Source organism: Dermochelys coriacea, chromosome 4, assembly GCF_009764565.3.
Source record: "Dermochelys coriacea isolate rDerCor1 chromosome 4, rDerCor1.pri.v4, whole genome shotgun sequence".
Classification (NCBI taxonomy): Eukaryota; Metazoa; Chordata; order Testudines; family Dermochelyidae; genus Dermochelys; species Dermochelys coriacea.
In genome coordinates, this window is record NC_050071.1 from 122,383,885 (window position 1) to 122,409,616 (window position 25,732).

Consider the following 25,732-nt stretch of genomic DNA (forward strand, 5'->3'; position numbering starts at 1 on the left):
GATGTAAAGACACAGAATTCAGAGTCCTATAAACCATACGTGGATTTGTTTGTCTTTGCATCTGGGTCTCTGCACCATAGTTTATCCTCCAATTAAGAGCAAGTTAACTGCTTCTTTTCTCTCCCCAGAAAACACTGTCTTCCACAACTTTAGTTACTAGTATTTATGGAGGAAGCGTGACTATACATATATAGTCTTTGTAGAGAGAATACAGACCATCATAGGTAGTATTTTTGTCTTTCTTTTCTAGGAGCAGAGATTGAGATAAGTCTTTGGGATCCCCTCCCCCAGAGGCCTCTCATGCTCTGTCTCACAGCCCTGCTCCACAGCAATCTTTTGAATGGCTTCACTAAATCTCAGCCTCTAGGGACACAGATGACATAGCTTTTACTATGGACTGTTAACAGCTTGATGCCCTATCTCCTCCCCTCAGAGGAAATGTCTTTGGGAGCTTCATTGGGCTACAGCCCCTTCTAATGGAAAGAAGGATGGGCCAATGGTTAGGGCACTAGCTTAGGACTTGGATTAATTCGCTGCTCCACCACAGACTTCTTGTGCAATCTTGAAAAATTTACTTAGCCTCCCTGTGCCTCCGTTCCCCATCTGTAAAATGGGGATAACAGTACTTCCCAACCTCACATGGGTGGTTGAGAGGATAAATACCTTAAAAGATTGTAAAGTGCATTGAGAGCTACTGATTAGAGCCAGATATATATATCACAGCAGCCATAAAAATAAAGCTGCTCAGACACCATTGGAATTCAGTGGAATCAGTTGCTCTGCAAATATTTGAATTTATTCTATTACTTTTCCATTCATTCCTAGTTATAGGCAATAACATCTGCAGGGAATAATTGGATTGGGCTATAGCAATAGCATAAGCCATCACTTTTTGCAGTCAGAGAAAATATGCAATTTAGAACCTGCATTTGTGTAATTAAGAGCCATGTGGTCAGAGCAAGATAGAAGAAAACAAGGATGCAAGACATTAATTCCATTATACTGTATTTCATAGAATCATAGAAATGTAGGGCTGGAAGAGACCTTGAGAAGTCATCAATCCTAGTCCCCTGCATTATGGAAGGACCAAGTAAAAAACCTGAGCCTAGAAGGACCCAAATCTACAACCTTTAAATGTCCTCTAAGCCCTAACATGCCAATGTACTACCTACTGCACTATTTCAGGTTTAATTCTCACTTTTCACCTATACAATGTTTGTTACTTCATTTTATTCTACTCACTAAAGTATCAGCACTCCATGGTAGTGACATACTAATCCCAGTTGGATACCTCATGAAAGATTTAGTTTACTTATATGCCTGCTTTATAGAGAAGCCAAGGCTTATCAACAAAAAGGTGGGAAGCAACAGATAATCCAGCCCCTGTTCTGGGACATCTAGTGACAAGATATTCCAATAGCAGCATTGTCAACAGGGCCAGAAAAAGTATATGACCAAATTTTTTGCCTGTTGCTTTTTGTTTTCCTTGCTCTTATTTACTACATCTGCTTTGGTTTACTGACTGCTTTTACTATTTGAGAGAAAGTACACTTCCACATCCCATTACTTGCTATTATAATCTTGTCTTTTCTGAAGCTGAGAAAACACTGTTGGAAGTGCCACTATTAGAAGTGTTGGTTCAAAAATCATTAGTTTGCTATTCAACATATTAACAATTAAAACAATATGTGTTACTTTAGCAGTTACAGAGAGCACAGATTATAAAGCTGTTTATTTGATGACTAATCCTGGAATGTGCTGAACACATCTTGAAGGAGTGCAGAGTGCCCTCAAAATCAGACTTCTAAAAACAGATCTGATTTTCTGAAGGTAAAGATGACTTTAAAATCCTGGCCCTGAATCAACTTGTTGAAAAATAATTCTATTTCCAGCCATTTTCTTTGACACCAAAACTCATCTTTATTTGAATATACTATATTTATTGCCTACTTCATATTACTTTCACTGAGCTTTAGTACAAAATCAAATATTGATGAGGAGCGTCTCATGGCGTTTTGATAGACACTCTTTCTTACAGGAAGTATAAAGCACGCCTGGTTTGCAAAGACTGGGCCATATGGAGCTATGTTGATTTATACCAGCTGAGGATCTGGCCTGGTATTTCTAATGTAACAGGATGACAGGGTTCTTCTGTTGACTGACATGATAAGCAGATGCTAGAACCTTGCTGGTGGAGGCTAATTGATTCCTGCTTGCAACTTGGAGTGTTGAACTGCATGGAGGCAACATGAAGTGGAGTGCCATCCTAGGGGAAGAGACTATAGCAAGCTTGCACTGTTGTTGAGACAGTAGCAGTTGGGAGGCTCAGCCGAAAAATTTTTTTGCCTTGACTTCTTTTTAATCCAACCATTTGGTATGCTAGATAAAGAACTGAGAAGGGAGGTTGACAGAATTTATTTGGGTGAAGTACTGTCGTGTAGAGATCTGAAGTTTTAAAGAGCAATTCCACTTTTGTATGTCTGCATTTAATAGTAATCTGTGTAGCGGATTATATTTATGGTTTTCTCAGTGCCGTGGTTCAGTTTGCTTTATTAGGGAGCAAGAAGTTAAGTGGTTTACTCATTGTAGAAGCTTATTCTGAACTTTCAGGGAATTGTTTCAGCTGGAACCATAAACATCCAGACCGCCATAAAGGGCTAAGTACAGTTTGGTAAATAATTTAGGTTTCAATTATAAAACCTAACAAAATCCTAATTCAGGAGTCAATCCTACTTGATGAGAAAATAATCTCAAGGAATTTTTCTTCTTCTCTTAATTGACTCAGGTCTGAATAACACTGATGCCAAGAAGAAAGGCACCAGAAATTTGGTATCTAGTAGGTTTGTTTATAGATGGAACCATTAATGTATGTGTAGACTGAGAAGGCTCAGGGCAAATGTGTGATATCCTTCATCCACCCTTTGAACTTATTTATGTTACTAATTTAGACTGAAGATACGAATTGTTTCTTTCTAAGTTTTTCTGATGTTCTTTTTCTTTTTCCCTTTTGTTCTTTTTATTTACAGTCTCCAAAGAGAACATGGTTTGGGATAAATGAGATAAATCTAAAGAGACAGGAGTCAATAGAAGGGGGTTTTAAGAGTGACTTCGCCTTAATCTGTCCGCTTAGTTATATCTGGGTTGATATTATTGCCCGTTTTAGTTCTGGTTTTAATATAAGGCTCTCTCCGTTTTTATCTTATCAGTAAATGTTCATAATTAGTTGTAAAGAATAATACTGTATTTCCATTTACTTTGAATTGTTATTATAAAACGGGTTTCAGAGTAGCAGCCGTGTTAGTCTGTATTTGCAAAAAGAAAAGGAGTACTTGTGGCACCTTAGAGACTAATGCATCCGATGAAGTGAGCTGTAGCTCACAAAAGCTTATGCTCAAATAAATTTGTTAGTCTCTAAGGTGCCACTAGTACTCCTTTTCTTATTATAAAACGGTATTTCTTACAAGTTCTCACTGAAGTCTTAAACCATTGATATATAGGCATCTAATTATTTGCACAAAAGGGAATCAAGCTACAGTTCAGTATCAGTCTTATTCTAGCACCCCCCACAAAAAACTTCAGTTACAGGGTTAGGTCCCAATCCTGCAAATACATGCATGTGAATAGTCTCATTGAACTCAATGGAACTCATGAGTGAAACTCACTACTGCAAAGAGGGCCAGCACTAGGCCTTTTTGCTACTTAAGTTCAGCTGAACATCTATTTTGGAGGTTATGGTGGTACACAGACCAGTGCTTGTTCTCTGCACACAGGTATATGTAACCCCACATTTTTAAAGTTACTCCCATGTTTAAATGTGTGCAGGATCAGGACTTCACTGTGTAGTTTTGATTTCCATATTTTCTGAGAGTATTCATCTGCTTTTGTAAATACATTTTAATGTATTGATTTTCACAGTCTGTTAACTGTGTTTGCAGCAGAGTGACATTCTGGGGCAGTCCAGTGGACACCAGAGAGGTCAGGCAGCAGTGGTGTCTGAGGAAAAGAGGTCTGACTATAACAGCAGCTGCAGATTCCCAGCACCTCAGCAAATAGGGAATAAGATATCTCAAAGTTGGACACACTGTGGCACATGGAATTAGTAAACACTTCTAAAGTTTGGCTGCAATAATTAAGTAATTATTAAGTTGCACTAGTAGATGGCATAGAAAAGCTGAACTATTTCAGTTCAAAACCCCATAAATGTAAAGGGGGCAGAACGGTAGAACCAAATGAATAAGAAGGGCACCTCCTTGATCGCCTATGGAAGATGTTTTGCTTATGAGCCTCCCCGTGGATTGCTGGCTTTTGTCTCTTTCAAAATATACTTTTTTATAGTCTAAAAATAATTTTTTTTATTCGGAAAACATACCTGCAAAGAGCACACACAAAACAGGCCGGGTGGTAGGTTTTCCCCAGCGCTGAAACCACTTCCCCCTCAATGAATTCGTCACAGCTGATGCACCGTGTGCCATAGAGTCTTTGATAGTCCAAAGTACAGATGTAGTCTCCCTGTCTCACAAAAAATCCTCCTTGAGCCAGGTCACATCCACAAGCTACATGGAGAGAAATGGCAAAGATTTAGAGGACTGAAAAAGTGGAACTGTATCTACAATAAGATGAATCTTCATTCACGATCAGCACATTTTAAAATATATAAGAACTTCAAGCACAGACATCTTAATATTTGGGGCTCCTGAACACAAGACACCCATGAGTCAGAAAGTTGCTACCCTTATGGTTTTCATCAGTGATCTACATTAATAAGCTTGTTTTATTCCATATAGAAAAACTAACATCACAGCAGAGAGCCTGAGGCCTGGTCTACACTACAGGGTTAGGTCGACGTAAGCTGCCTTGTGTTGACCTACCTGTGGAAGTATCTTTGCTTAAATTTGGCTCCTGCTGACATAAATGCCTCTCTACGCCCATTTAGTATCACCACCTCCCCACGCAGTGTTGAGTCACGGTAGGCACTGCACTTTTACATCAACTGTTATTGACTTTCAGGAGACATCCCACAATGCCCCACACTGACAATACAATTGATGCACGCACTCCTGGTGAGGATACGCACCGCCAACACAAAGAGCCAAGTGTGCCCACACACAAATGGTTTAATAACTGCAGTGGCTGTATGCAGATGTAAATTAGATCAACATAATTTTGTAGCATAAACATGGCCTGAGTGCAGGAAGATAAGCCCCTAGATGAGGAGCTACTTTGGGATGCTGTTAGGAGACGCATCTTGACCACCACGTGCAACACCCACCATTACATTCAATGAGATTTACAAAAGGAAGGGATTTACACCCTCATTCTACAAAGCAAAAACCAGTCAGAAATTTACAAAGATTAGAAACTTTTCCTATTGTTTATTCCATAACTGCCCATTACAGGATTCATATGAGGTATCCAGTACTGGCAAATGACGGACACAGAACAGCAACCTGGATAAACTACTGGTCTGCTCTGGTACAGCAATTCCTATGTTCCTGTGTATAAGGATGGTGTAAAGACATTGGGGAGAGTGAGCAAGATGACGTCTTGGGAAGACATTCTCAATGTAACTGATACACACTACGTACAAAGCGTGTACGTGAGAAGGATCTTTAGGACCAGCCTTCCCCAAACTGCCTGCGGCAGAAGTGGAGCCCAGCCAATTGTTTTTTGCAACTCCAGCAATCAGTTTAGATTTCCACGGCTATGACTGCATGGGAAAAGGATTAGAGATTGGCATTTAAAAAAAAAAAAAAAGCAGCTGAGATTCTCCTTCACAAAGCCTAAAGGCTGACCCTGCTAACAAAGAGCATGTGCAACCTCAGGAGCTCCTCCAGTTCATCAGTACAAACAGGGACGGAGCCAGGATCATGTTTTGAGGTTACAGGGGAGGAGGGGAAGGAGAGAGCCAAGAGCTCTCTACTTGAAATCACAGGAAGAGAGGAATATCTGCTCTGAACCTTCAAAAAGGCTTGGATTTGGTTGAGAAAAAGGGGAGATGTTCAAATTGGTTCTTATGCTAGGAGGACTGTCAGACCCATCCTGAGTCACCGCAGCATCCTTGTTGTCATGTGCTCTGATGCCACTTCTGGAAGAACTACTTTTGGGAGCAGTACCTGCAGTAACCTACAGTGTTCAAGGTCAAATTAGACTGAAATTCGAGATGTAAGAAGGATGGAAGAGATAAGTGTGTCATCCACGCAATGCTACCAGTCATCCACAGCCCACAGAAGGAAAGTGCAGGTGATGCTCGTAAACTTCACTGTGTTGTGTGCATGTAATATTAACAGCAGAGCTATCCAGATTGGCTTAATTTTTAAGTCAGCATTTACAGTATATTGATTGATTTACATTAGCTTTGTTCTTTGTCTCGCTTAAGGTCAACAATGAAATCCTCATTCTAACTTTTAAGTTCATTCAAAAGTATATATGACTCTTGAACGTATTTTTTGAGTAACAGCGCGTGGTTAGCTACACATCAGCTTTCTGTTATGTATACAGTAGCATGACAGAAGCATAAATTAAATACAGATTTAAAGGTGAGAATAGGAACTGCCATTCTGGACTTTTTTAAATTAATGACACTAATGTTACATTTTAAAATTGCTAGAAGATGATGCGAGTTGTAGCTCACGAAAGCTTACGCTCAAATAAATGTTAGTCTCTAAGGTGCCACAAGTACTCCTTTACTTTTTGCAGATACAGACTAACACGGCTGCTACTCTGAAAAACTAAACTTGCAGTGATAACCATATGAGGAAGGAAGGTGAAGTGTGTAATTAGTTTCTTCATCTTCCTTGTAGAAGATTCCTTTATTCCAGCGGCACTCAACCTTGCCACCATGTGACTGGACCAAAGTCCATAAGATCATCAATAGATTTTTAAACACATTTAGAATATAAAAAATAGACAGCACAAGTAATTGCTCTTATAGGCATGAAAACTACCATGAACTATGAACAGAGGTGCTCTGTTAACACAGCTGGGACAGAATTACCCCATCTGTCTTTGTCTCAGTATTTTTTTGGTTTTAAATTGCTATTTTTTGGCCGATGGTTCTGAGAAGTTTGCCCAGATGTGTTGTAGAATTTCTTACTCACAACCCGAGATGTTATACAATACCATATGCAGTCTCAGCTCTGTGCTGCGAACACTGAACTCTACACATTGTGAATAATCACAGAGGGACAAGTTAAACACAGTTCAGCAACTCTGCAGAAGTGCTATTTGTTTTAAAGAGACCTGGGGTACAATTCTGTAACTGTAGGATGCATGGGACTCTAAACTGAGGTCACTGGAAGTCAGACACACAGAGGAACTGCAGCAGTGGGCCTTTGGATTAAGGAATAAAATATTCCGTCTCAAAGAGAAACCTACAGCCAGTGTGAGGTGAGGGGAAACAGTCAGGAAACACCTTGGAGTCTTAAGGCAATCGTCCTCTGAGGGTATTTCTACACTGACAGGCTCACGAGGCTTAGGATGCAGGGCTGTTTAATTGCAGTATAGACATTTTGGTTTGGGCTGCAGCCCAAGCTCTGGCACCCTCCCATCTCGCAGACTCCTAGAGCCTGGGGTCCAGCAATTAAACAGCCCTGCAGCTTGAGTCCTGTGAGCCCAAGTCAGCCGGCACAGGCCAGCCACAGGTTTTTAATTGCAGTGTAGACATACTTTCTGATGCAAACAGCACTGGGAGGAGCAGGCAGTAGTGAGTGACTCCTGAACTCTGGGAAAGGAAACAGTTAATTCCCCAGAACATCTAGGCAGAAGGCTTTGCTGACCCTCTTCCCACTTCTATGTTGCTTGGTTGAGTCCCCGCTCCATCTACCCATCCACTCTAGTTGCACCATATGAGAAATGTAAAGAACTCAGCAGGAGTGAGTGCTGCATCAGACAGGGAAGGGTTAGGTGCAATGAGGAAAGAAACTCCTTTTTGATTCCTTAGAAGAACAAAATATAATCAATACAAAGTAATCTCAAATCCCACTTATTTAAAGAGAAAAAGTATTTAACAATTTAAAATAAAAATCTTGTCTTTCATTCAGGTATGTAAATCATTGTTTTTCTTCCATAACTGCATAATTTATTAAACATTAAAATATTACGAAAACCCAGAACAGCTTTGAAAAAATAATTGCTCCCTGAGAAGGTATAAAATTTCAAGTCCTTCATTCTAATAATTACAGTTTTAGGGACAGAAAGAAACTATTTATTTCCTGTTGGCTTTGCTAGTTTCTATTTAATACCCTAGCAAAAAAAAACTGTCCGCTAAAATATGTACGTTTATAGATTACATAGTGCACAGTTTGTTCTGAATCAATTAGCTCTTTAACAGATTGATTGGTCACTTATGATCTATATATTTCTTCCTTTTCTGTGATTTTATCAACTCTTCAGCTATGTTCTCATTGAGTATTTCTATTATAATTCTGGTTACTTATATGTACAGTAATAAGACTTTTCAAAGACTTGAGCTAAGGTATGTTTTAAAATGTTTCACTCCTCCCATCCATGACATGATTCAGTGAAAATAGACATTATTTCATGAAAAATTGGGTTATTGAAAAACCATTTTTGTCAAAAACAAAATATTGATGAAAAATTCAACCAGCTGTGGTCATCACAAGCTAGTTTTATAGCTAGGACAATGGCATTGCTGTTAATAAGAGTCCATCAGCAAGTATCAGAGTAGCAGCCGTGTTAGTCTGTATTCGCAAAAAGAAAAGGAGTACTTGTGGCACCTTAGAGACTAACAAATTTATTAGAGCATAAGCTTTCGTGAGCTACAGCTCACTTCATCGGGTACATCCGATGAAGTGAGCTGTAGCTCACGAAAGCTTATGCTCTAATAAATTTGTTAGTCTCTAAGGTGCCACAAGTACTCCTTTTCATCAGCAAGTAGAGATTTTCAGTGTCTTAGCACCTGAATTGTTTTAAATCACTTGTTCTGAATCTTGGCGTCACTCTTTAGCTGCTTAAACTCAGTTCTTGCACAAGATTGTTGGAGTATGTAAAGGTTAAGTAAAGACCTGGGTAGCTGCTATTATAGTAATAGGGAGTAAGGCACAGGCAAGCACTATTTCTTTGCTTGATAAAGCTGCCATCCTTTTTTCTTCCCTTCTGCTTGTTAACGATAGATAAGCACTGTAGCTGCATAAGGAATATGGTTGTCCGAAGGATACCCTTTGTGGGAAGAAGTGTTATCTCCCCCCTCCCTTCCTTTCCCAGTTACATAAATGAGCTCAGGGTCATGGCCCACTTCCTCCCTCCCCTGTGAACTGCTGATTAAGGGAACTTGTGGCTACAATTACTGCAAAGAAATGTATCTTCAAGGTAAAAATGTCTGTATAATATGCTTAATGTTGTAAACAGTAAACGGGGGGGATAATTATATTCAGTATATAGCTATTAATATTCATTATACGGGCATTCATATTACTAAATAAGGGTTTTAGGGGCATTGTAGTAAATGTGGGTATTTACATATTAACTTAAATAAAAAAGAGTGTGATGTAATTAATTCGGGGCTTACTTGACAACTGGGTCAAGGGGAACAAGTACCGCAATAAAGAAATCCATTTACTGAATGCGCCTCTGGGGCCTGCTGCTCTTTCTTTCCATCTCTAACAGTGGTCATCAGATGTTTCCAGAGTATCCACCAGGTTGCCCTGAAAGCAACACTTCTATGGGAAATGACTCCTTGAGCCAGGCTTTTTGGATTGAGAAACCATTGTAGGGTGGGCTCCATACACTCTTCCTTCAATACCTTATCTTAGTGGTTGAGGAAGGTCTTGTGAAATTCACGAAGAGTCTAAGTAGGTGCCCTAGTGTAAAAGAAGGTGCTGATTTGTGGGTTTCCTGTGTACCTTGTAGGCTGGCTCCATTGAAGGGCACTGCAAAATTTTCCCCAGAATAAAGGGGATTTCCCAGTAGCTCAAGGACAGTGTTATAGCCCTACACAAGCCCCTCCCTTGCAGCACACTGGGTATATTGGAAGGGAAGCGGGGAGAGCATGTAGTCAGAGCACAGTGCAGGTTGACTATTCTAGGCTGCTGCAACAGCCCACTGGGAAAAAAATATAAAAATTTGGCCTCCATTCAGAATTGCTTTCTTGCTTTAAAACCAAAACAAACAATGGCAATTTGTAATTTACAAAGGAGCTAAAAAGAATTTAAAAGCAAAGTGTTGTGCATCTAGGTGTTGAATTTTAGTTCTGTAATCTAATGATTGTTTTAGCCTTTAGAAAGGAAATATTGCAGTCATATACCATTCCACAGATTAATTTTTCATGAAAGAAGTTTTGTATACCCAGTTACAACATAGTAAAAGATCTGCAAACCAAAGACTCGCTCTAACTATACACTGACATGACAGATGGTCCATTGTGTCAATGATTCCCAGAAAATAGTGGCAAATAATGGATCTACTGAGGAGGTGGTGGCTTTTGTTGAGCAATTCTCTCATCGCCTTCTTTCTTCACTCTATCACACCCCTTCCCCTCAGACCCAATCACACTTTGCCCCAAGATATAAGGATATGGCTGGGAGGAGAAACCTGATGTAGGCAGAGAGTTAAGCTGTATATAAACAGAATTGGCTATCTCTGGCATTGATGGGTCTCCTCCTTTGGAAGGGGTGTACCAATTTCTGTAGAAGAGCAGCTCTTCACACTAATATCCCTCTTCTGCATGGCAATTCACACAATCACAGAGGATCACAATACAATCGCTCAAATATTACAGTAGAACATGGAACAGACATGACAAGTAAGATTAAAGCAGGCAGCAACTCACAAGCATTCAACAGAACCTAAAGTGGCCTTAGTTGATTGGAAAATCTGACTCTCAAAAGCAGAACTTGAATGATTCAACTGAACCAAGGGACCTAATTTCAGTGGGATTGCACACATCTAACTGAGGGCTAAATTTAGCCCTGTGTGTTTAAAGCTTATCTTAGTTCAGCAATAACTTTTAATGTCTTTGAATTTGTGCATTTCCACCCAACTCTTATCATTACATAGCAATAATGGGTGCAATATTCAAAAGAACTCACCACTATCCTAACTACTTCCCACAAAGTCAGTGAGTTTTGCACCATTGATTCCAATGGGAGAAGAGTTGGGCCAAGTCTGAGTTCTTTTGAAAATCCCACCCACTGTTCTATATGTGTTTAATTTACTATAATAAAGTTTCAAACCTCCATCATGGACCAAGAAGATGTAACATAAGCTAAAAGCTAGACAGTGAAAGATTAAGGAGAGATGTGTATGCTTCTCATTTTATGAAGTGTGTAGAAGTTTAGAAGACTACATTAAGCAACCGTAGTTTTGCTATACATCTTTTGATGCACATCTAACAGGAAACTAAGAAAATTACAAGAAAAGCCCTATCAAAACAGAAACTTTACCTCTTAAAATTAAACGAATCCATTTGTGAATTTAAAAGAATAAAATGTTTGGATTCTGCCTTCAGGTAGATAGTCTTTTCCCACGTATAGTTACACTGCAACCCCCCCCCTTTGCATTTTATTAATCACACAAATTCATGAAGCAGGTGTTCTTAAAATTCAATCCAGCAGACACTAGGTGAAGTGTATGCCCCCTTTAACAAAGCACCAGCTAGAATAGCTATATGACAAGTGATATTTGATCAAGACATCTGAGAAATTGCAGAATGTTCTTTATGTCCCCAAACAACAGAGGAGACTAATTAGAGAACACGATAAATGTAGCAGAAAAAATAAAAATAATTTATTGACCAGGAGGTTCTCTAATGAATATATTGTCAGCCACATGAAGATTCTTCACCTCCTAATGAATGGAAACATTAATTCTGGTAACTTGTCATTTACGAGCTATTTATACACAGTACTTCAGCTCCAAGTCTAGTAAAACTTCCATGGTACCACAAGATCTTTTAACTTCATATAAAATGACCTCAAACAAGAAACCTATTAGAGCTGGTCAAAATATGAATATGTATTTTCAAAAAACGTCAACCACCGGTCAATGCTGGTCAAAACACAGCAACATTTCTCATTAAAGTTTTTTTTTTTTTTTAAACATTTATTTACCGTGTGCATAGTTGTCTAGCCAAGCAATGGCATCTTCACTGGTGTGATGCAGTTCTTCTAGGCCTCCGCTTACCCTAGTCAGCAGGCATTCCTCGACAATGTGCGTCATTGGCTGTGTTGCACTGCAGCTGCACAAAGGGCTGTCACGAATGCCCCAGCGATACTGGTTGGCTGCACAGAGACCTTGCCCGGTCCGGAACCTGTTCAACAGGGACCATTGGCGACGGGGCAGGTCAAAACCAGGCGAGCAAATTGTGGGGTCGGCAACGAGGGACTGGTTGGGGATTATAACAGATATCCATTCCTCTCGCCATTCCTCTCTGTTTTTTTTTTTTTTTTTTTACAAACCAGCCAACTCAAAAAACAATCTTGGACTTTCCATTTTGATGTGACTCACTACCAAACCCCCCCTTTGGCAGTGAGTCTTAGAGTCCAGGTCAGCTGACTCAGGCTCACACTATGGGGCTAAACATAGCAATGTAGATGTTCCTCCTCGAGGTAAATTAGGCTCTGAAAGCTGGTGAGGGAGGAAGGTCTCAGAGGCCAGCATCCAGCCTGAGTAGTAAATTCTACCCTGCTCTTTTTAGCCCCATAGCACAAGCTCGCAAGCCTGAGTCAGTTGACTCAGATTCTGAGACTCACAACTGCAGGGTATTTTTTTTCCACTGTAGATCCACCCTCAGGGACTAAAGGCCAGATTTGCAAAAGGGATTTAGACACCTAAAGATGCAGATAGATAGCTCTTGAAAATTCCAATAAGTCCTACACAGGCTAGGCACCTAACTCCCCTTGCAAACAAGGTTAGATACTCTTGAAAACCCCACTAGGCACCTACCTGCATCTTTAGGAAACTAATTACCTTTAAAAATCTGGTCTTCAAGCACAAATAATCAGTGGGGTGATTAGATGACTGAGATGCTAAAGGAGCGACCAGGAAAGACAAAGCTATTGCAGAGTAGCTAAATGAATTTGTTACATCGATCTTCACTGCAGAGGATACGAGGGAGATTCCCACACCTGAGCCATTCTTCTTAGGTGACAGGACAGAGGAACTGTCCCAGGTTGAGGTGCCAATAGTAGAGGCTTTGTAACAAACTGATAAATTAAACAGTAATAGATCACCAGAACCTGATGTCATGGGCAGTGAGTGACCAGCAGTCTTAGGGAGGCTAGCTCCTGGCTGGCCCACACCTTCTGCCCAGGGCCCCGCCCCTCCAGCCCCTCTTCCCCTGCTGGAGCCCAGAGCCTCCCCCAGCCCCGCAGTGCACCCATCCCAACCCCAGAGTGCCGGGTGGGTGGGCACATAGCCCTCAGCCCCGGTGCGCTGGGTGGGTGGAGGGCGCAAGCACCGGCTTCAACCGCCCGGAACTCCTGGCTGCAGGCCAGCCCCTACTAGCCCCAGCCCAGGGGAAGGGCGCTGGAACCCTCCCAAAAGTGGGGGGGGCCCCCACCAGAGGTGGAGGCAAAGGTAGCCCACTGCCCATGTCCCAAGCCCCCCACCCATGGCAGGTGGAGGGATTCAGGCTCCCCACAGCTGCCAATGCAGCTCTCCTGACCCAGCTCCGCCGCCCAGCCATGATAAGAGCCAGGTGGGCAGCTGTGGGGAACCACGGCGGACCCTCCACCTGCCCGCGGTGTGGGGGGCCAGAGCAGCCCCTATCCCATGTCCCCACAACTGCACGGCTCTTACCATCACCAGGCTGTGGCTCCAAGGCCCTCCCCCCGCCGGAGCAAGGTCGGGGAGAGCTCCGTGGGCAGCTGTGGGGAGCTGACATGGAGTCACAGACCCTCCTCCTGCCCCAGGAGACTGGGGAACCCAAGGGGTGGGGACATGGGCCAGGGGCTGCTTTCACAACCCCACATCCTGGGCAGGTGGAGCGTCTGCCGCGGCTCCCCAAAGCTGCCCAGGCTCCCCAGCCAGGCTCCACGCTGGCCTGGCCTGGGGGAAGGGGGTGGGCCTCAGGGGGAAGAGAAGGGGAAGGGGGCGGGGTCTGCCCTGACAAAAAGTGGACAGGTCAGGTCTCTTCACTTTCAAAAAGTGGGAGGGCTATGGCCCCCTGGCTCTTCCCTATGTTTTGGTGCCACTGGCCCAGGGCTTGGCCACATGGGAAAGAAGAACCATGGTGGGAAGAGGAGGGGGTCTGGAGGTAAAGCGTGGGCAGGGCCACGCAGGCAGTTTGGGTAGGTTGGCCTTTGATACCTGCCACCCAGGCCTGACAGTATTCACCCTAGAGTTCTCAAGGATCTCAGATATGAAATTGAAGAACTACTAATTGTGGTATGCAACCTATTAATTAAATCAGCCTCCGTTCCAGATGACTGGAGGATAGCTAATGAGACACAGATTTTTTAAAAAGGCTCCAGACATAATCCTGGCAATTACAGGCCAGTAAACCCTAACTTTAGTATTAGACAAATTGGTTGAAACTATAGTAAGGAATAGAATGAAGAGACACATAAGTGAACAGTTCTTTGAAAACATCTGCTCAAAGTGCCAGCAGTCAAAACGCTAACAGAATGTTACGAAGCATTAGATAAGGGATAGACAATAAGACAGAAAATATCATGCCACTATAATAATCCATGGTATGCCCACACCTTTAATACTGTCTGCAGTTCTGGTTGCCCCATCTCAAAAAAGATATCAGAATTGGAAAAAGGACAGAGAAGGGCAACAAAAGTGATTAGGGGTCTGGAACAGCTTCTGTATGAAGGGAGACTAAAAAGACTGGACTTTTCAGCTTGGAAAAGAGACTACTGAGGAGGGATATGATAGAGGACTATAAAATCATGACTGGTGTGGAGAAAAAGTGCTATTTACCCCTTCATATAAACACAAGAACTAGGAGTCACCCATTAAAATTAATAGGCAGTAGTTTTAAAACAAAACACAAGGAAGCACTTCTTCAGACAACGCACAGTCAACCTGCGGAACTCATTGCCAGGGGATGTTGAAGACTAAAAGTATAACTGGGTTTAAAAAAGGATTAAATAAGTCATGGAGAATAGGTCCATCAATGGCCATCAGCTAAGATGGTCACGGACGCAACCCCTTGCTCTGGATGTTCCTATACCTCTTACAGCTAGAAGCTGGGACTGGATGACAGGGACAGATCACTCGATAAATTGCCCTGTTTTGTTCACTTCCCCTGAAGCATCTGGCATTGGCACTGTCAGAAGACAGGATACTGGGCTAGATGGACCATTGGTCTGACCTAGTATGAACATTCTTATTTTGTTATGTATTTACCTATGAAAGTTTTACATGTAGTCCATTGACCCAGTCCAGCAAATCACTGAAGCATGTGTTTAACTTTCAATTGGATTTGAATTGGACTATTTATGTATTAAAAGTTAAGCATCTGCTTAAGTGCTTGGCAGATCAGGAATTTTGTGATATTACATGAGTAATGACTAGAATATGCTGGGCCTCTATATTGAAGGCTGTACCTAATCATCATCACTTATGCACCAGTAAAGAAAACCTATGCCAAAGAAGGTGAAGGTAGGAAAGAAACAAAGCAAATCAGAGAAATAAATAAGCTTTCAGCCTGATATACATTATAGAATTTTTAAAAAGCTATGGTCTAAAAATGATCTGAAAATCCCAGCACAGGATCTGATTGACCACTGCATTACATCAGTTTTACACTGGCATGACTCCAATGAAATCAATTAACAGAGTCACACCACTGTAAATCTGGTGTGACAGAGTGGTAAATCAGGCCCAAAGCCACAAAACTCTTCAAGATAGATTGTGAGAGTACCATGTCCACTGCTCACTTATTCCTGGTATATCTATTTAACACGTTCGGGGCCCTACAGGGCCCTGAAGGATTTAGCCAGGGGTGAACACACTGCTGGTGTTGTCTGTGGAACAACAGCAGTTACAGATATTCCATGGCAGTCACCAAGAATGCAAGGTAATGAACCACACGTGCTTTGTTAACTTTGTTTTGGGCTTTAATCTCACTTTCAAGTTTTCTGTAAATGGCTCCTCTCCTGCAACCTGAGACCCTTTGGTTTTACACTATGTTCAAATGCAAATCCCTCACATTACACATGGGAGCTTTTAACATGCTTATTTATAGCCCAGCAGATGGGTTTGATGTCATAAACAAACCACTCCCTGTTACCAAGTTACAGATACCTTCTAATTTTTTTCCTTCTCTAGTGAATACTCTCTATCCTAGCTCTGCCCATCTTCTCATCTGAATCCAATGCAGTTAAAACCATTAGCTCCAATTCTCATTTACACTAAGGGTGCTTTCCACCACTCCAGTCCCGTTAAAGGGGCCTTAACATGGGTGAAGCTGTAATGAATACCCACTCCAAGACCCCATTTTCACTGCCACGGGTGTATAAGGGAGGCATTAGTGCAAATGTGAAACACTGGCTTACAGAACTACACCAATTTACACAAGTTGAGGATCTGACCCACTTTGATCAGTTAAACCCAGCATGTAAGGATAAATACCTAGGAGGATTCATATACAAAAGAGCAGACTATTTCACCATGGAGGAGCAGAGCTACTGTTTCCAAGGCACATACAGCACTATAGCAATCCAGGGTCCAATGGGTTTTGATTAAAGATTGAGTAGCAAGACCTAAAGAAAAGATGGGTGGATATATGGTAACGCTGATCCTGTATAACAGTCTTGTTTTTCCACATCTGAGGTTCAGGTTGCAAGCTCACTGCCTTGTCTTGGCTAAGGACAGCAAAACCATGCACAGCACATTCCACTTACATCTGTGTAACTTTATAGTAGGCTTTTGCACGGCCCTATTTATTTAGTAGGGAAACTGCAGGACTCCACACACAGCCACTGTAAGTTTACAGAGTAGCGTTCATGGAAGTTGTGTGGATTTGTTCCTTCCACAGCATGCTAGAGGTGATCATTTAAAGCAGGAGAGTCGCACTCTTATTTTTTTTAAATTTATAGTCAAATCTATGCCATTCATCACCAAATTTTCTGTGCACCACAGATACATTGGGCTTGTATATGCACCCGAACTATTTCCTAAATAGTAATGCTTGATGCAGTTCAATGTTATGTTGTAATTGTTAGAAAGATATCATATCACAAACATTGAGAGCCAAAATAAAGATGATCCCTATCTTTATTATTTGTATGGGATCAAACTTTAGTTGTCCAGGATACTATAATGGCACCGTAACACTGGCAGGCCAAGTGCCACCTCATGCCAAGGTCTCCGTATCTCAGCTGGACACATAGCTGTAATTTGTCTGGCTCACTTGTGGGTTGATATTGATAAAATAGGTATTAAAATAAGAAAGAATTTAGTGTTTAGATTCATTTGAATGCTTGTGAGATGCTGCATGCTTTAATCCTACTTGTAATATTTGTGCTCCATGTTTTAATGTAATATTTGAACAATTGTATTCTGAGCCTCTGTGACTGTGTGAATCGCCATTCTGAAGAGGGATATTAATTAGTGTGAAGAGCTGCTCTTCTACAGACATTGTTATGCCCCTTCTGGAGACTCATCAATACCAGACAGGTTATGAGTGGTTCTTACAGCTGGAAATCCCCACATCTGGACTGAGGAATCGTCAAGAAAAGGACTAAAAACTTATTGTTGTTCTGCTTTGCTCCCTGTGAACAGAAGTCATGCAAGTGAACTCGTCCCATCAGATGAGTTTGCACCTCACATCACATAGCAGGAGGGGAATAAAAAACTTGAACAAATGCAACTACGTATCTCTGTGCTGCTTGGAAATGCTGGGTCAGCAAGCTGCTTCTAGCATAAACAAGAGATTCCCCAGCTGCTTAGCCTGGGTTAGCCCTAAAGGACAAAATAGACCTTAATGATTATAGAAGCCTATAGACTTTTGAAAACCTAAGACTGTAACTCAATCATGTATCTGTGTTTGCTTGCTTTAACCTTGTAAATAACTCTCTAATTTCCTTTTCCTATTTAATTAATCTTCATATAGTTTACCATAGAACTGGCTACAAGCACTGTCTCTGGTGTGAGACCTGAAGTGCAACTGACCTGGGGTAACTGTCTGGTCCTTTGGGATTAGGAGTAACTTGACCGCATTTGCTCCAACCCGTCAGACAGAGACAAACACCTACAAGATCTCTATCGTGCATTCCTACAACTACAATACCGACCTGCAGAAGTGAAGAAACAGATTGTCAGAGTCTTAAGAGTACCCAGAAGTCACCTACTACAGGACAGGCCCAACAAAGAAAATAACAGAACACCACTAGCCATCACCTTCAGCCCCCAACTAAAACCTCTCCAATGCATCATCAAGGATCTACAACCTATCCTGAAGGACGACCCATCACTCGCACAGATCTTGGGAGACAGGCCAGTCCTTGCTTACAGACAGCCCCCCAATCTGAAGCAAATACTCACCAGCAACCACACACCACACAACAGAACCACTAACCCAGGAACCTATCCTTGCAACAAAGCCCGTTGCCAACTCTGTCCACATATCTATTCAGGGGATACCATCATAGGGCCTAATCACATCAGCCACACTATCAGAGGCTCATTCACCTGCGCATCTACCAATGTGATATATGCCATCATGTGCCAGCAATGCCCCTCTGCCATGTACATTGGCCAAACTGGACAGTCTCTACGTAAAAGAATAAATGGACACAAATCAGACGTCAAGAATTATAACATTCAAAAACCAGTTGGAGAACACTTCACTCTCTCTGGTCACTCGATTACAGACCTAAGAGTGGCTATCCTTCAACAAAAAAGCTTCAAAAACAGACTCCAACGAGAGACTGCTGAATTGGAATTAATTTGCAAACTGGATACAATTAACTTAGGCTTGAATAGAGACTGGGAATGGATGAGTCATTACACAAAGTAAAACTATTTCCCCATGGTATTTTTCCCTCCCACCCCACCCCCCACTGTTCCTCAGATATTCTTGTTAACTGCTGGAATTAGCCTACCTTGCTTGTCACCATGAAAGGTTTTCCTCCTCCCCTCCCCCCCCGCTGCTGGTGATGGCTTATCTTAAGTGATCACTCTCCTTACAGTGTGTATGATATACCCATTGTTTCATGTTCTCTGTGTGTGTATATAAATCTCCCCTCTGTTTTTTCCACCAAATGCATCCGATGAAGTGAGCTGTAGCTCACGAAACCTTATGCTCTAATAAATTTGTTAGTCTCTAAGGTGCCACAAGTACTCCTTTTCTTTTTGTTGAATATTGCTGTGATTCTTGGTGTAAGGGATCATCTACCATGGAGATACACTCACCCGGGGGGCAAGACAGACCGGAGTACCCAAGGGGACTGTCTGTGACTCCGTGTTAAGGCTGTTAAAGTGTTTGAGGAGTTTTCACTTGGTACAATTGGTTGGTGAAATCTAAGTGTTAGAACTCAAAACCAATTTGGTGTCTGTGCCCTGTTTAACAATCTGTATTGCAGATGGCCCACAGGACCAGAATTTCTCTAACATCACGTACCGTATGAAAAGCTATTGTGACAGATGCCCTAGGAGTGAACTAGAAAATGGATTTAATTTGAATTTTATAGCTCTAATAGTCAATATTTTATCATGTTTTGTTGTTCTCTTTCATATTTTTCTACTGCTTTAATGAAAAAAATAAAACAGCATTCTCATAGCTGTTAACCAAAGGATTTACAGCCTAAAGAAAAGAGCATTGCCTTATATTTCAATGGCACAAACTTTAAATCCTGTTATGATTATACTTTTATTAAAACTGACTTGAATGGGAGCTCTGTCGGAGTAAAGACAGAGTAAAGACTTAGGTACTGGGCCCAATGCAAGGGACACGTAGACAGATGTCCCGTAGTTCCAGACTGATAGGCTGAGTTGCAGAAATTAGATTTTTTACTTGATCTACAAAAGATGCTTCTGCATCTTCAATACATCAGTCTGGAACATATTACTGACACCACTGATTTTACTGAGAGTTCCTGGCATTCATAGCATTGTTATTATTACCTTTAACCTGGATCGGTTTCCTCACAGTTATAAGTCGGAGAAATCATTAACTGATTATTAGCTTTTCCACCCTATCTTTTTGACATTTCTCTCTGTTTTGGAACATAGTGGAGCTTTATCTGGGGAACCCGACAGAGACAGGGTGGGACTTTGAACCTTTGGTGGCAGTTTTATTCTTTTTTATCTGTCATTTCAAATAAAAGATGTCTATAAGGAAGCTGTTGGCACCTGGATAATTCATGAAACTCACAATCCACATAGGGATAACATGTAGCAATATGACACTACATTCAATTGTTTTGATAGCTAGTAAGCCAGGCAGCAGAATATACCCCATTCCACCCCACTCAAACCTCATACCCTCCCCTGCCCACAACTAACACTCTATCAAATAAATTGGTTCTATATATCACTTATGTGCTCACAAGTAACTGTAACTCCTTCCAATGTAACATCACCTGCCATTAAGAAAAAGTAGTTGGGTAAGACCATGCTGTACCTCATTGCACACCTCCCCTAAACTCAATATAGATTCAGTTATATCCTTTGTTCGTGGGCTTTTAGCTAGTTTACAATCTTCATGACAGTGTTCGTGTCCAAAGCTACCTGAATAAGCTTTTTCAGGTATGATTTTGTGAGTAATGTTATCAGACGCTTTATTAAATGCTAACGCGTCTATTGTGTTCCCTTCATCCGCTGAATTTGTCATGCTATTAAAAAAAGTCCACTCGAAGTTGGCCTAACAACTTGCATAAAGTTTATTTATTTATTTAGCCTGTGCTACCTATAGGCAACGGTTCCTTTACCTTCCATCCCATACTGAAGTGGTAAGTCTGCACTAGAATACGGTCTACAGTTCTGAAAAACTAGACACCAGAAAGATGTCAATGAATTGGAAGGAGTTCACAAACAAGCAACAAAATTATCATGAAATTTGATTTATGCGGAAAGATTAAAAGAACTAAATATATTTAAGCTTGGCTAAATGATGACTAAGTTAAAATCTGATAAATGTCTACAAGTATTTGAAGGGTCTAAACACCAAGGGACTGATTATCAGCTGGAGTAAAGTGTCATACCTCCATTGACTTCACTGGTGTTATGATAATTTAAACCACCTGAAGGTCTGTCCACAAGGAAAACTGGCAGTTTAGGGTGGTTTTGGCAATTATTTGTTTTAGGTTCAGCCCAGGTTCATGTGTTCTGTTCTCTAATCAGTTTGTTTCAACTATAATTTAGTTAGAATTCAGCAGCAATGTCTGTTAGTTGAGAGAAGTTTTCTGAATTGTACATGACATCTGAAATACTCCAGTCATAAGGTACCATTACATGTTTTCTTCTGATTTCTGGACACTCTAGCAATGCGGTAAATCACCTATGGTGAAATTCACCCATTGGCAGAAGGCCTCCTACATACACCACGAAACACTCACAGTAACCTTGTATAACTCACAAACCTCCTGGGTGTGGTGTTCTGACACATCTAGTGGCACCGAGACCACTGAGAGAGAGAGAGAGAGAGAGGTCTGCTCTACAGCCAGCCAGCTAGCTTTAAGCTGATGTAGTAGAGGCTCATGCACTAAGCTTCAGAGTTCCCTGATTCAATCCTGCCCGACGATGACCAGGGTCTGTCGGCGTTACACTTGCATGAGGTGGGATTAGGGATGTAGGTGGCCATGTAAGGGGGTCTCAGCATCCAACTGAGACATGGGTTCTGCACTAGCTATGAAGTGACCGAGGAGAAGGAGAGCACTAGGAACAGGCAAGGTGGATGTGTCAGTAGATCCATGCTCACATGGAAACCGCCTGTGCAATGAAGACACTGAGCAATAGCAATCACTACTGGTTCTTCTTTCTGCTGGAGTTGTGATTGTGAAGGTCTGCCGTGATTCTCTACTGCAGCACTGGGGCCTCCAGGGTAAGGCCTTGGATTTCATCAGTGTAGAGCACATAAATTACTGAGGCTTTATGTAAGAGACAAGAATTTCATTCTGAACAACAAGTACATATTAACTATTCTCAGCCTACTTATTAGTTAATGCCTGAAAAGTGTTTTGAAAGTGAAATTTATCATAGTAGTATTACTATTTAATGCATATTATAATTATATTAATGTGGAAAATTATGTACCGATTTTAGTCAACTTTAAATACTTTTAAGTTCTGACCTTTATTCCTCTAGCTCTGTGTATGTAACTAAAATATTTGTTCCATTTAGAACACTGTATTATTGCTTACATGTCTTCCTGTATAATCCTTCCACAGAGTGATACATCATCAAACTGAATTAAGTCACTTTATAATATCTAATACTGTCACTATTTCATTAAAGATTAATCCAGGTATTGAATATTACATGCTGTAAGCTTTGTTCCACAGGATTAGTAAAGACGTAATTGTATTTGACAGAGGGAACAATATGAAGGAGAAACTCATTTAATGTGCCCTTGAAATGTGCTCATCTATATTTTGACCAGAATTAAAAATTAAACAAACTGCACACATAGCCTAGTGGATAAAGAATTGGTGTAGGAGTTAGGAGACGTGAGTTCTAAGCCTGGCTCTGCCTTTAACCAGCATGTGACCTTTAGCAATTCACTTCATCTTTCTGTGCTTCCATTTCCCCTTTCACCCTAACTCTGTCAGCTCTTCTGGGAAGATGGTCTTTTACAATGAGTTTGTACATTGCTTTGCACAGTGGGTTTCAGATCCAAGTTGGGGCCTCTATAACTTACAGCCTAAAGAATAGAGCATCGGTCTTGTATGTGGTGTTTGGAAATAAAGTTGCAGTAAACTGCTGACTGGCAATAGCTAGGCAAATGGCCCATTAAAGATTAATTATCAATTTATTCACTTATATGTTTAAAACAAAACAGACCCGTAACGTCTACAAAGTTATCCTGCAAATTGGACATAGCTAATCTATAGAATCTTGTGTTTCTTTGTTGTTACCCTTGACTTCCTCCCCCTATGCTGTGTTCCTCTCCCATCTTGTCCCTATTTAGGCCCCAGTCTTACAAAAAGCTCCATCTGGGTGAACCCTTGCACTTGGAACTCACTGCATGTCAGGATCTTAGGGCCATAAACTCTTTGATGTCAGGACTGTCTTGTACTATAATTCTGTGCCATTTCCAAAACAATAGGGCCACAATCTCCAGGAAGTTACTGTATACTTTTATATATATATATAAAATCAATAACAGCAGTAATAAATAGTAAACACTTACCTTTACAAACAAAGCACTTAATATGAAAATATTTGTTCTGAACTCTCAAAACTTCCCCTTTGCATGGGTTTCCACAGTTATTGCAGAGAATTGCTGTACCTGATGGTTTGTCCAGGTGGCTATGTACAGCCTGTGGTTGAGAAACTGTAAAGAAAGACAAGTTGTATAAAACATACAGTAGATTAAAAACTTCTGGTGGACAAATTAGATAAAATGATAATCTTGTTAGAGAAACAAATAATGAAAATTGACGTTTCAGTCAAAACATGCCATGAATATGACACTTGGGCCAAAATGATTTTACTTTCTGATGTTAGCCAGCTCCTGATGTGGTCTTTTAAAACTTTATTTTAATTGAATTCCCTTTAGAGTCATATGTCAGCGTAAACAGTCTGCTCACAAATTTAAGCATTGCTGCTGATTTTTACTTCCATATAGGTTACCACTGCAATAATGCAAAAAAATTGTACATGGCTTATGAATTTCACAACCAACTTGAACAAAAACATTTTGGATCAAGGGTTGTATAAAGAGAACTGTACAAAAAATGGTAAAACATTTTTTAAAAAATTCAACTGCCATTTTTTTTCCAGTTTGCATCACACTGTTTAATTACAAGTTTAAATTAAACATTGTCATTTTCAAAACACACACAAAAAAAAAATCAAATCAACCAGCTCTAGTTACAAATTATTTGCTGAAACTAATGTCTCACAAAAAGAAAAGGAGTACTTGTGGCACCTTAGAGACTAACAAATTTATTAGAGCATAAGCTTTCGTGAGCTCACGAAAGCTTATGCTCTAATAAATTTGTTAGTCTCTAAGGTGCCACAAGTACTCCTTTTCTTTTTGTGAATACAGACTAACACGGCTGCTACGCTGAAACCTAATGTCTCACAGGATCTCAAGCACCTGATTCCACCCCAGACTGTAAGCAATTACAAGAGACTTTCCTTTAGCTCAACTGGTAAGTGCTCATGCTTTTAGAACCAGAGGATCTAAGTTCTGTTTCCACTTTTTTGTTACAATATTATTATGCAATGAAAGATATTGAAGATACTACAAAGATATTGTAAGGTTTCCCTAACTTAAATAAATAAAACTAAATGCACTCCTCCTCTTCCTGCAACCTCACCATGAGTTGTTAAAAGCCTACTTTGACAAAGCTCTGTCCTTACCTCCGTGGGTTCTGGCAGATTTTGCTAGCCTCAGAGGCTCACTGTGACCCTGCATGTAACCCTTCTCTCTCTAGAGACAAGGTCACAGTCTACTGAGCCATTTTCATCATAAGCCAGCGAGGGAGGTGAGGAGAAGTTATCCTTCCTTGCACAGTCTCTGTTGTCTCCCAGTCTCAGTGATTAATCAGGGGGCAAAGATGAGGGTGGGTGGGAGAGAGCCCGAGCCCACCCTCTACTCCAGGCTCCAGACCAGGGACCCTAATGGTATCAGCTATGGTAGCTGACCTTTTAGAAACATGACATGTACAATTCCCTGGACTACTTCCCCCACAGCAGCCCTCGCTTCCTCAAGCTCCACTTCACCCTTACCTCAGGACCTCCTTCCTTGTGCCTGATATGGTATGTACTACTCAGCCTCTCCAACCGCGCAACTTCCTTCCACAGCTCCTGACATGCACCCCCACCTGACTGACTGGGAGGCTTTTAACTAGTTTCAGCCAGCCCCTGATTGGCTTCAGGTGTCCCAATCAACCTAGCCTTCTCCCTGCCTTTTGGAAACTTCTTAATTGGCCCCAGGTGTCTTAATTGACCTGGAGCAGCTGCCATTTCACTTATCCTGGTACCAGGGATCTGTTTAGCCTGGAGCTAATATATCTATCTCCCACTACTTTTCTATATCCGAGAGGTCTTCCGCGACACCTCTCCAGGCTGCCGGTCTTCTACCAGATCCTCCTCCGGACCTGGAAATTCTTTTCAACAACCAGGTCCGTGACGGCCACCGAGGGGGCAGATCTCCTTGTGGAGCCCCTGCTACACAACCCCCAGCTTTGTGTGCAGGTGGTGGAGTCCCTCTCGGTGCACCAGAGGATGGTCCTGGCAGAGGTCACAAGAGTCGGAGACCTCCTGGACTATGACCGGGGAGACTGGCTGGATCCCCTGATGCTCGCTCAGCGCATGGGGCTTTCCAGGCCTTGTATTCCCCGGCGCATACTTCAGGAGGTGAAGGCCGCTTTGCCGCCCGCTGCTCTGGTTTATCTCGACCAGGTCCTACACGAGGGCATGCCCCGCCCACCCACTACCCCAGGCCCGCCGGAACTTTTAATTGGACCCCTGCCCCGTGGACCCAACCGACCCCTTCACTGGAAGCCAGCTGCACGAGATGCAGCTGGTCTGCTTTCAAACCGCGCCAAGAAAACATCTATACACGCTCGAGCTCCACATCCTTCACGCCCTCACCCTCGTGTCCCGCCCCGATACAAAATGGCAGGCCCTCCTGCCACCTTTGGAGGGT

General features: G+C 41.6%; 1 protein-coding gene across 20 annotated transcripts in view; it reads right to left on the reverse strand.

The window, feature by feature from the left end:
- Positions 1–25,732, reverse strand: part of ABLIM2 (actin binding LIM protein family member 2) — a 228,334-nt gene that overhangs the window by 141,688 nt on the left and 60,914 nt on the right. For all 20 annotated transcript variants that reach the window (XM_038400096.2, XM_038400093.2, XM_038400094.2 and 17 more), the window contains exons 2-3: positions 23,264–23,407; positions 4,370–4,553 (exon numbers count right to left, since the gene is read on the reverse strand). In XM_038400096.2, the coding sequence (XP_038256024.1) occupies positions 4,370–4,553; positions 23,264–23,407 (328 nt within the window). The remainder of the gene's footprint in view (positions 1–4,369; positions 4,554–23,263; positions 23,408–25,732) is intronic.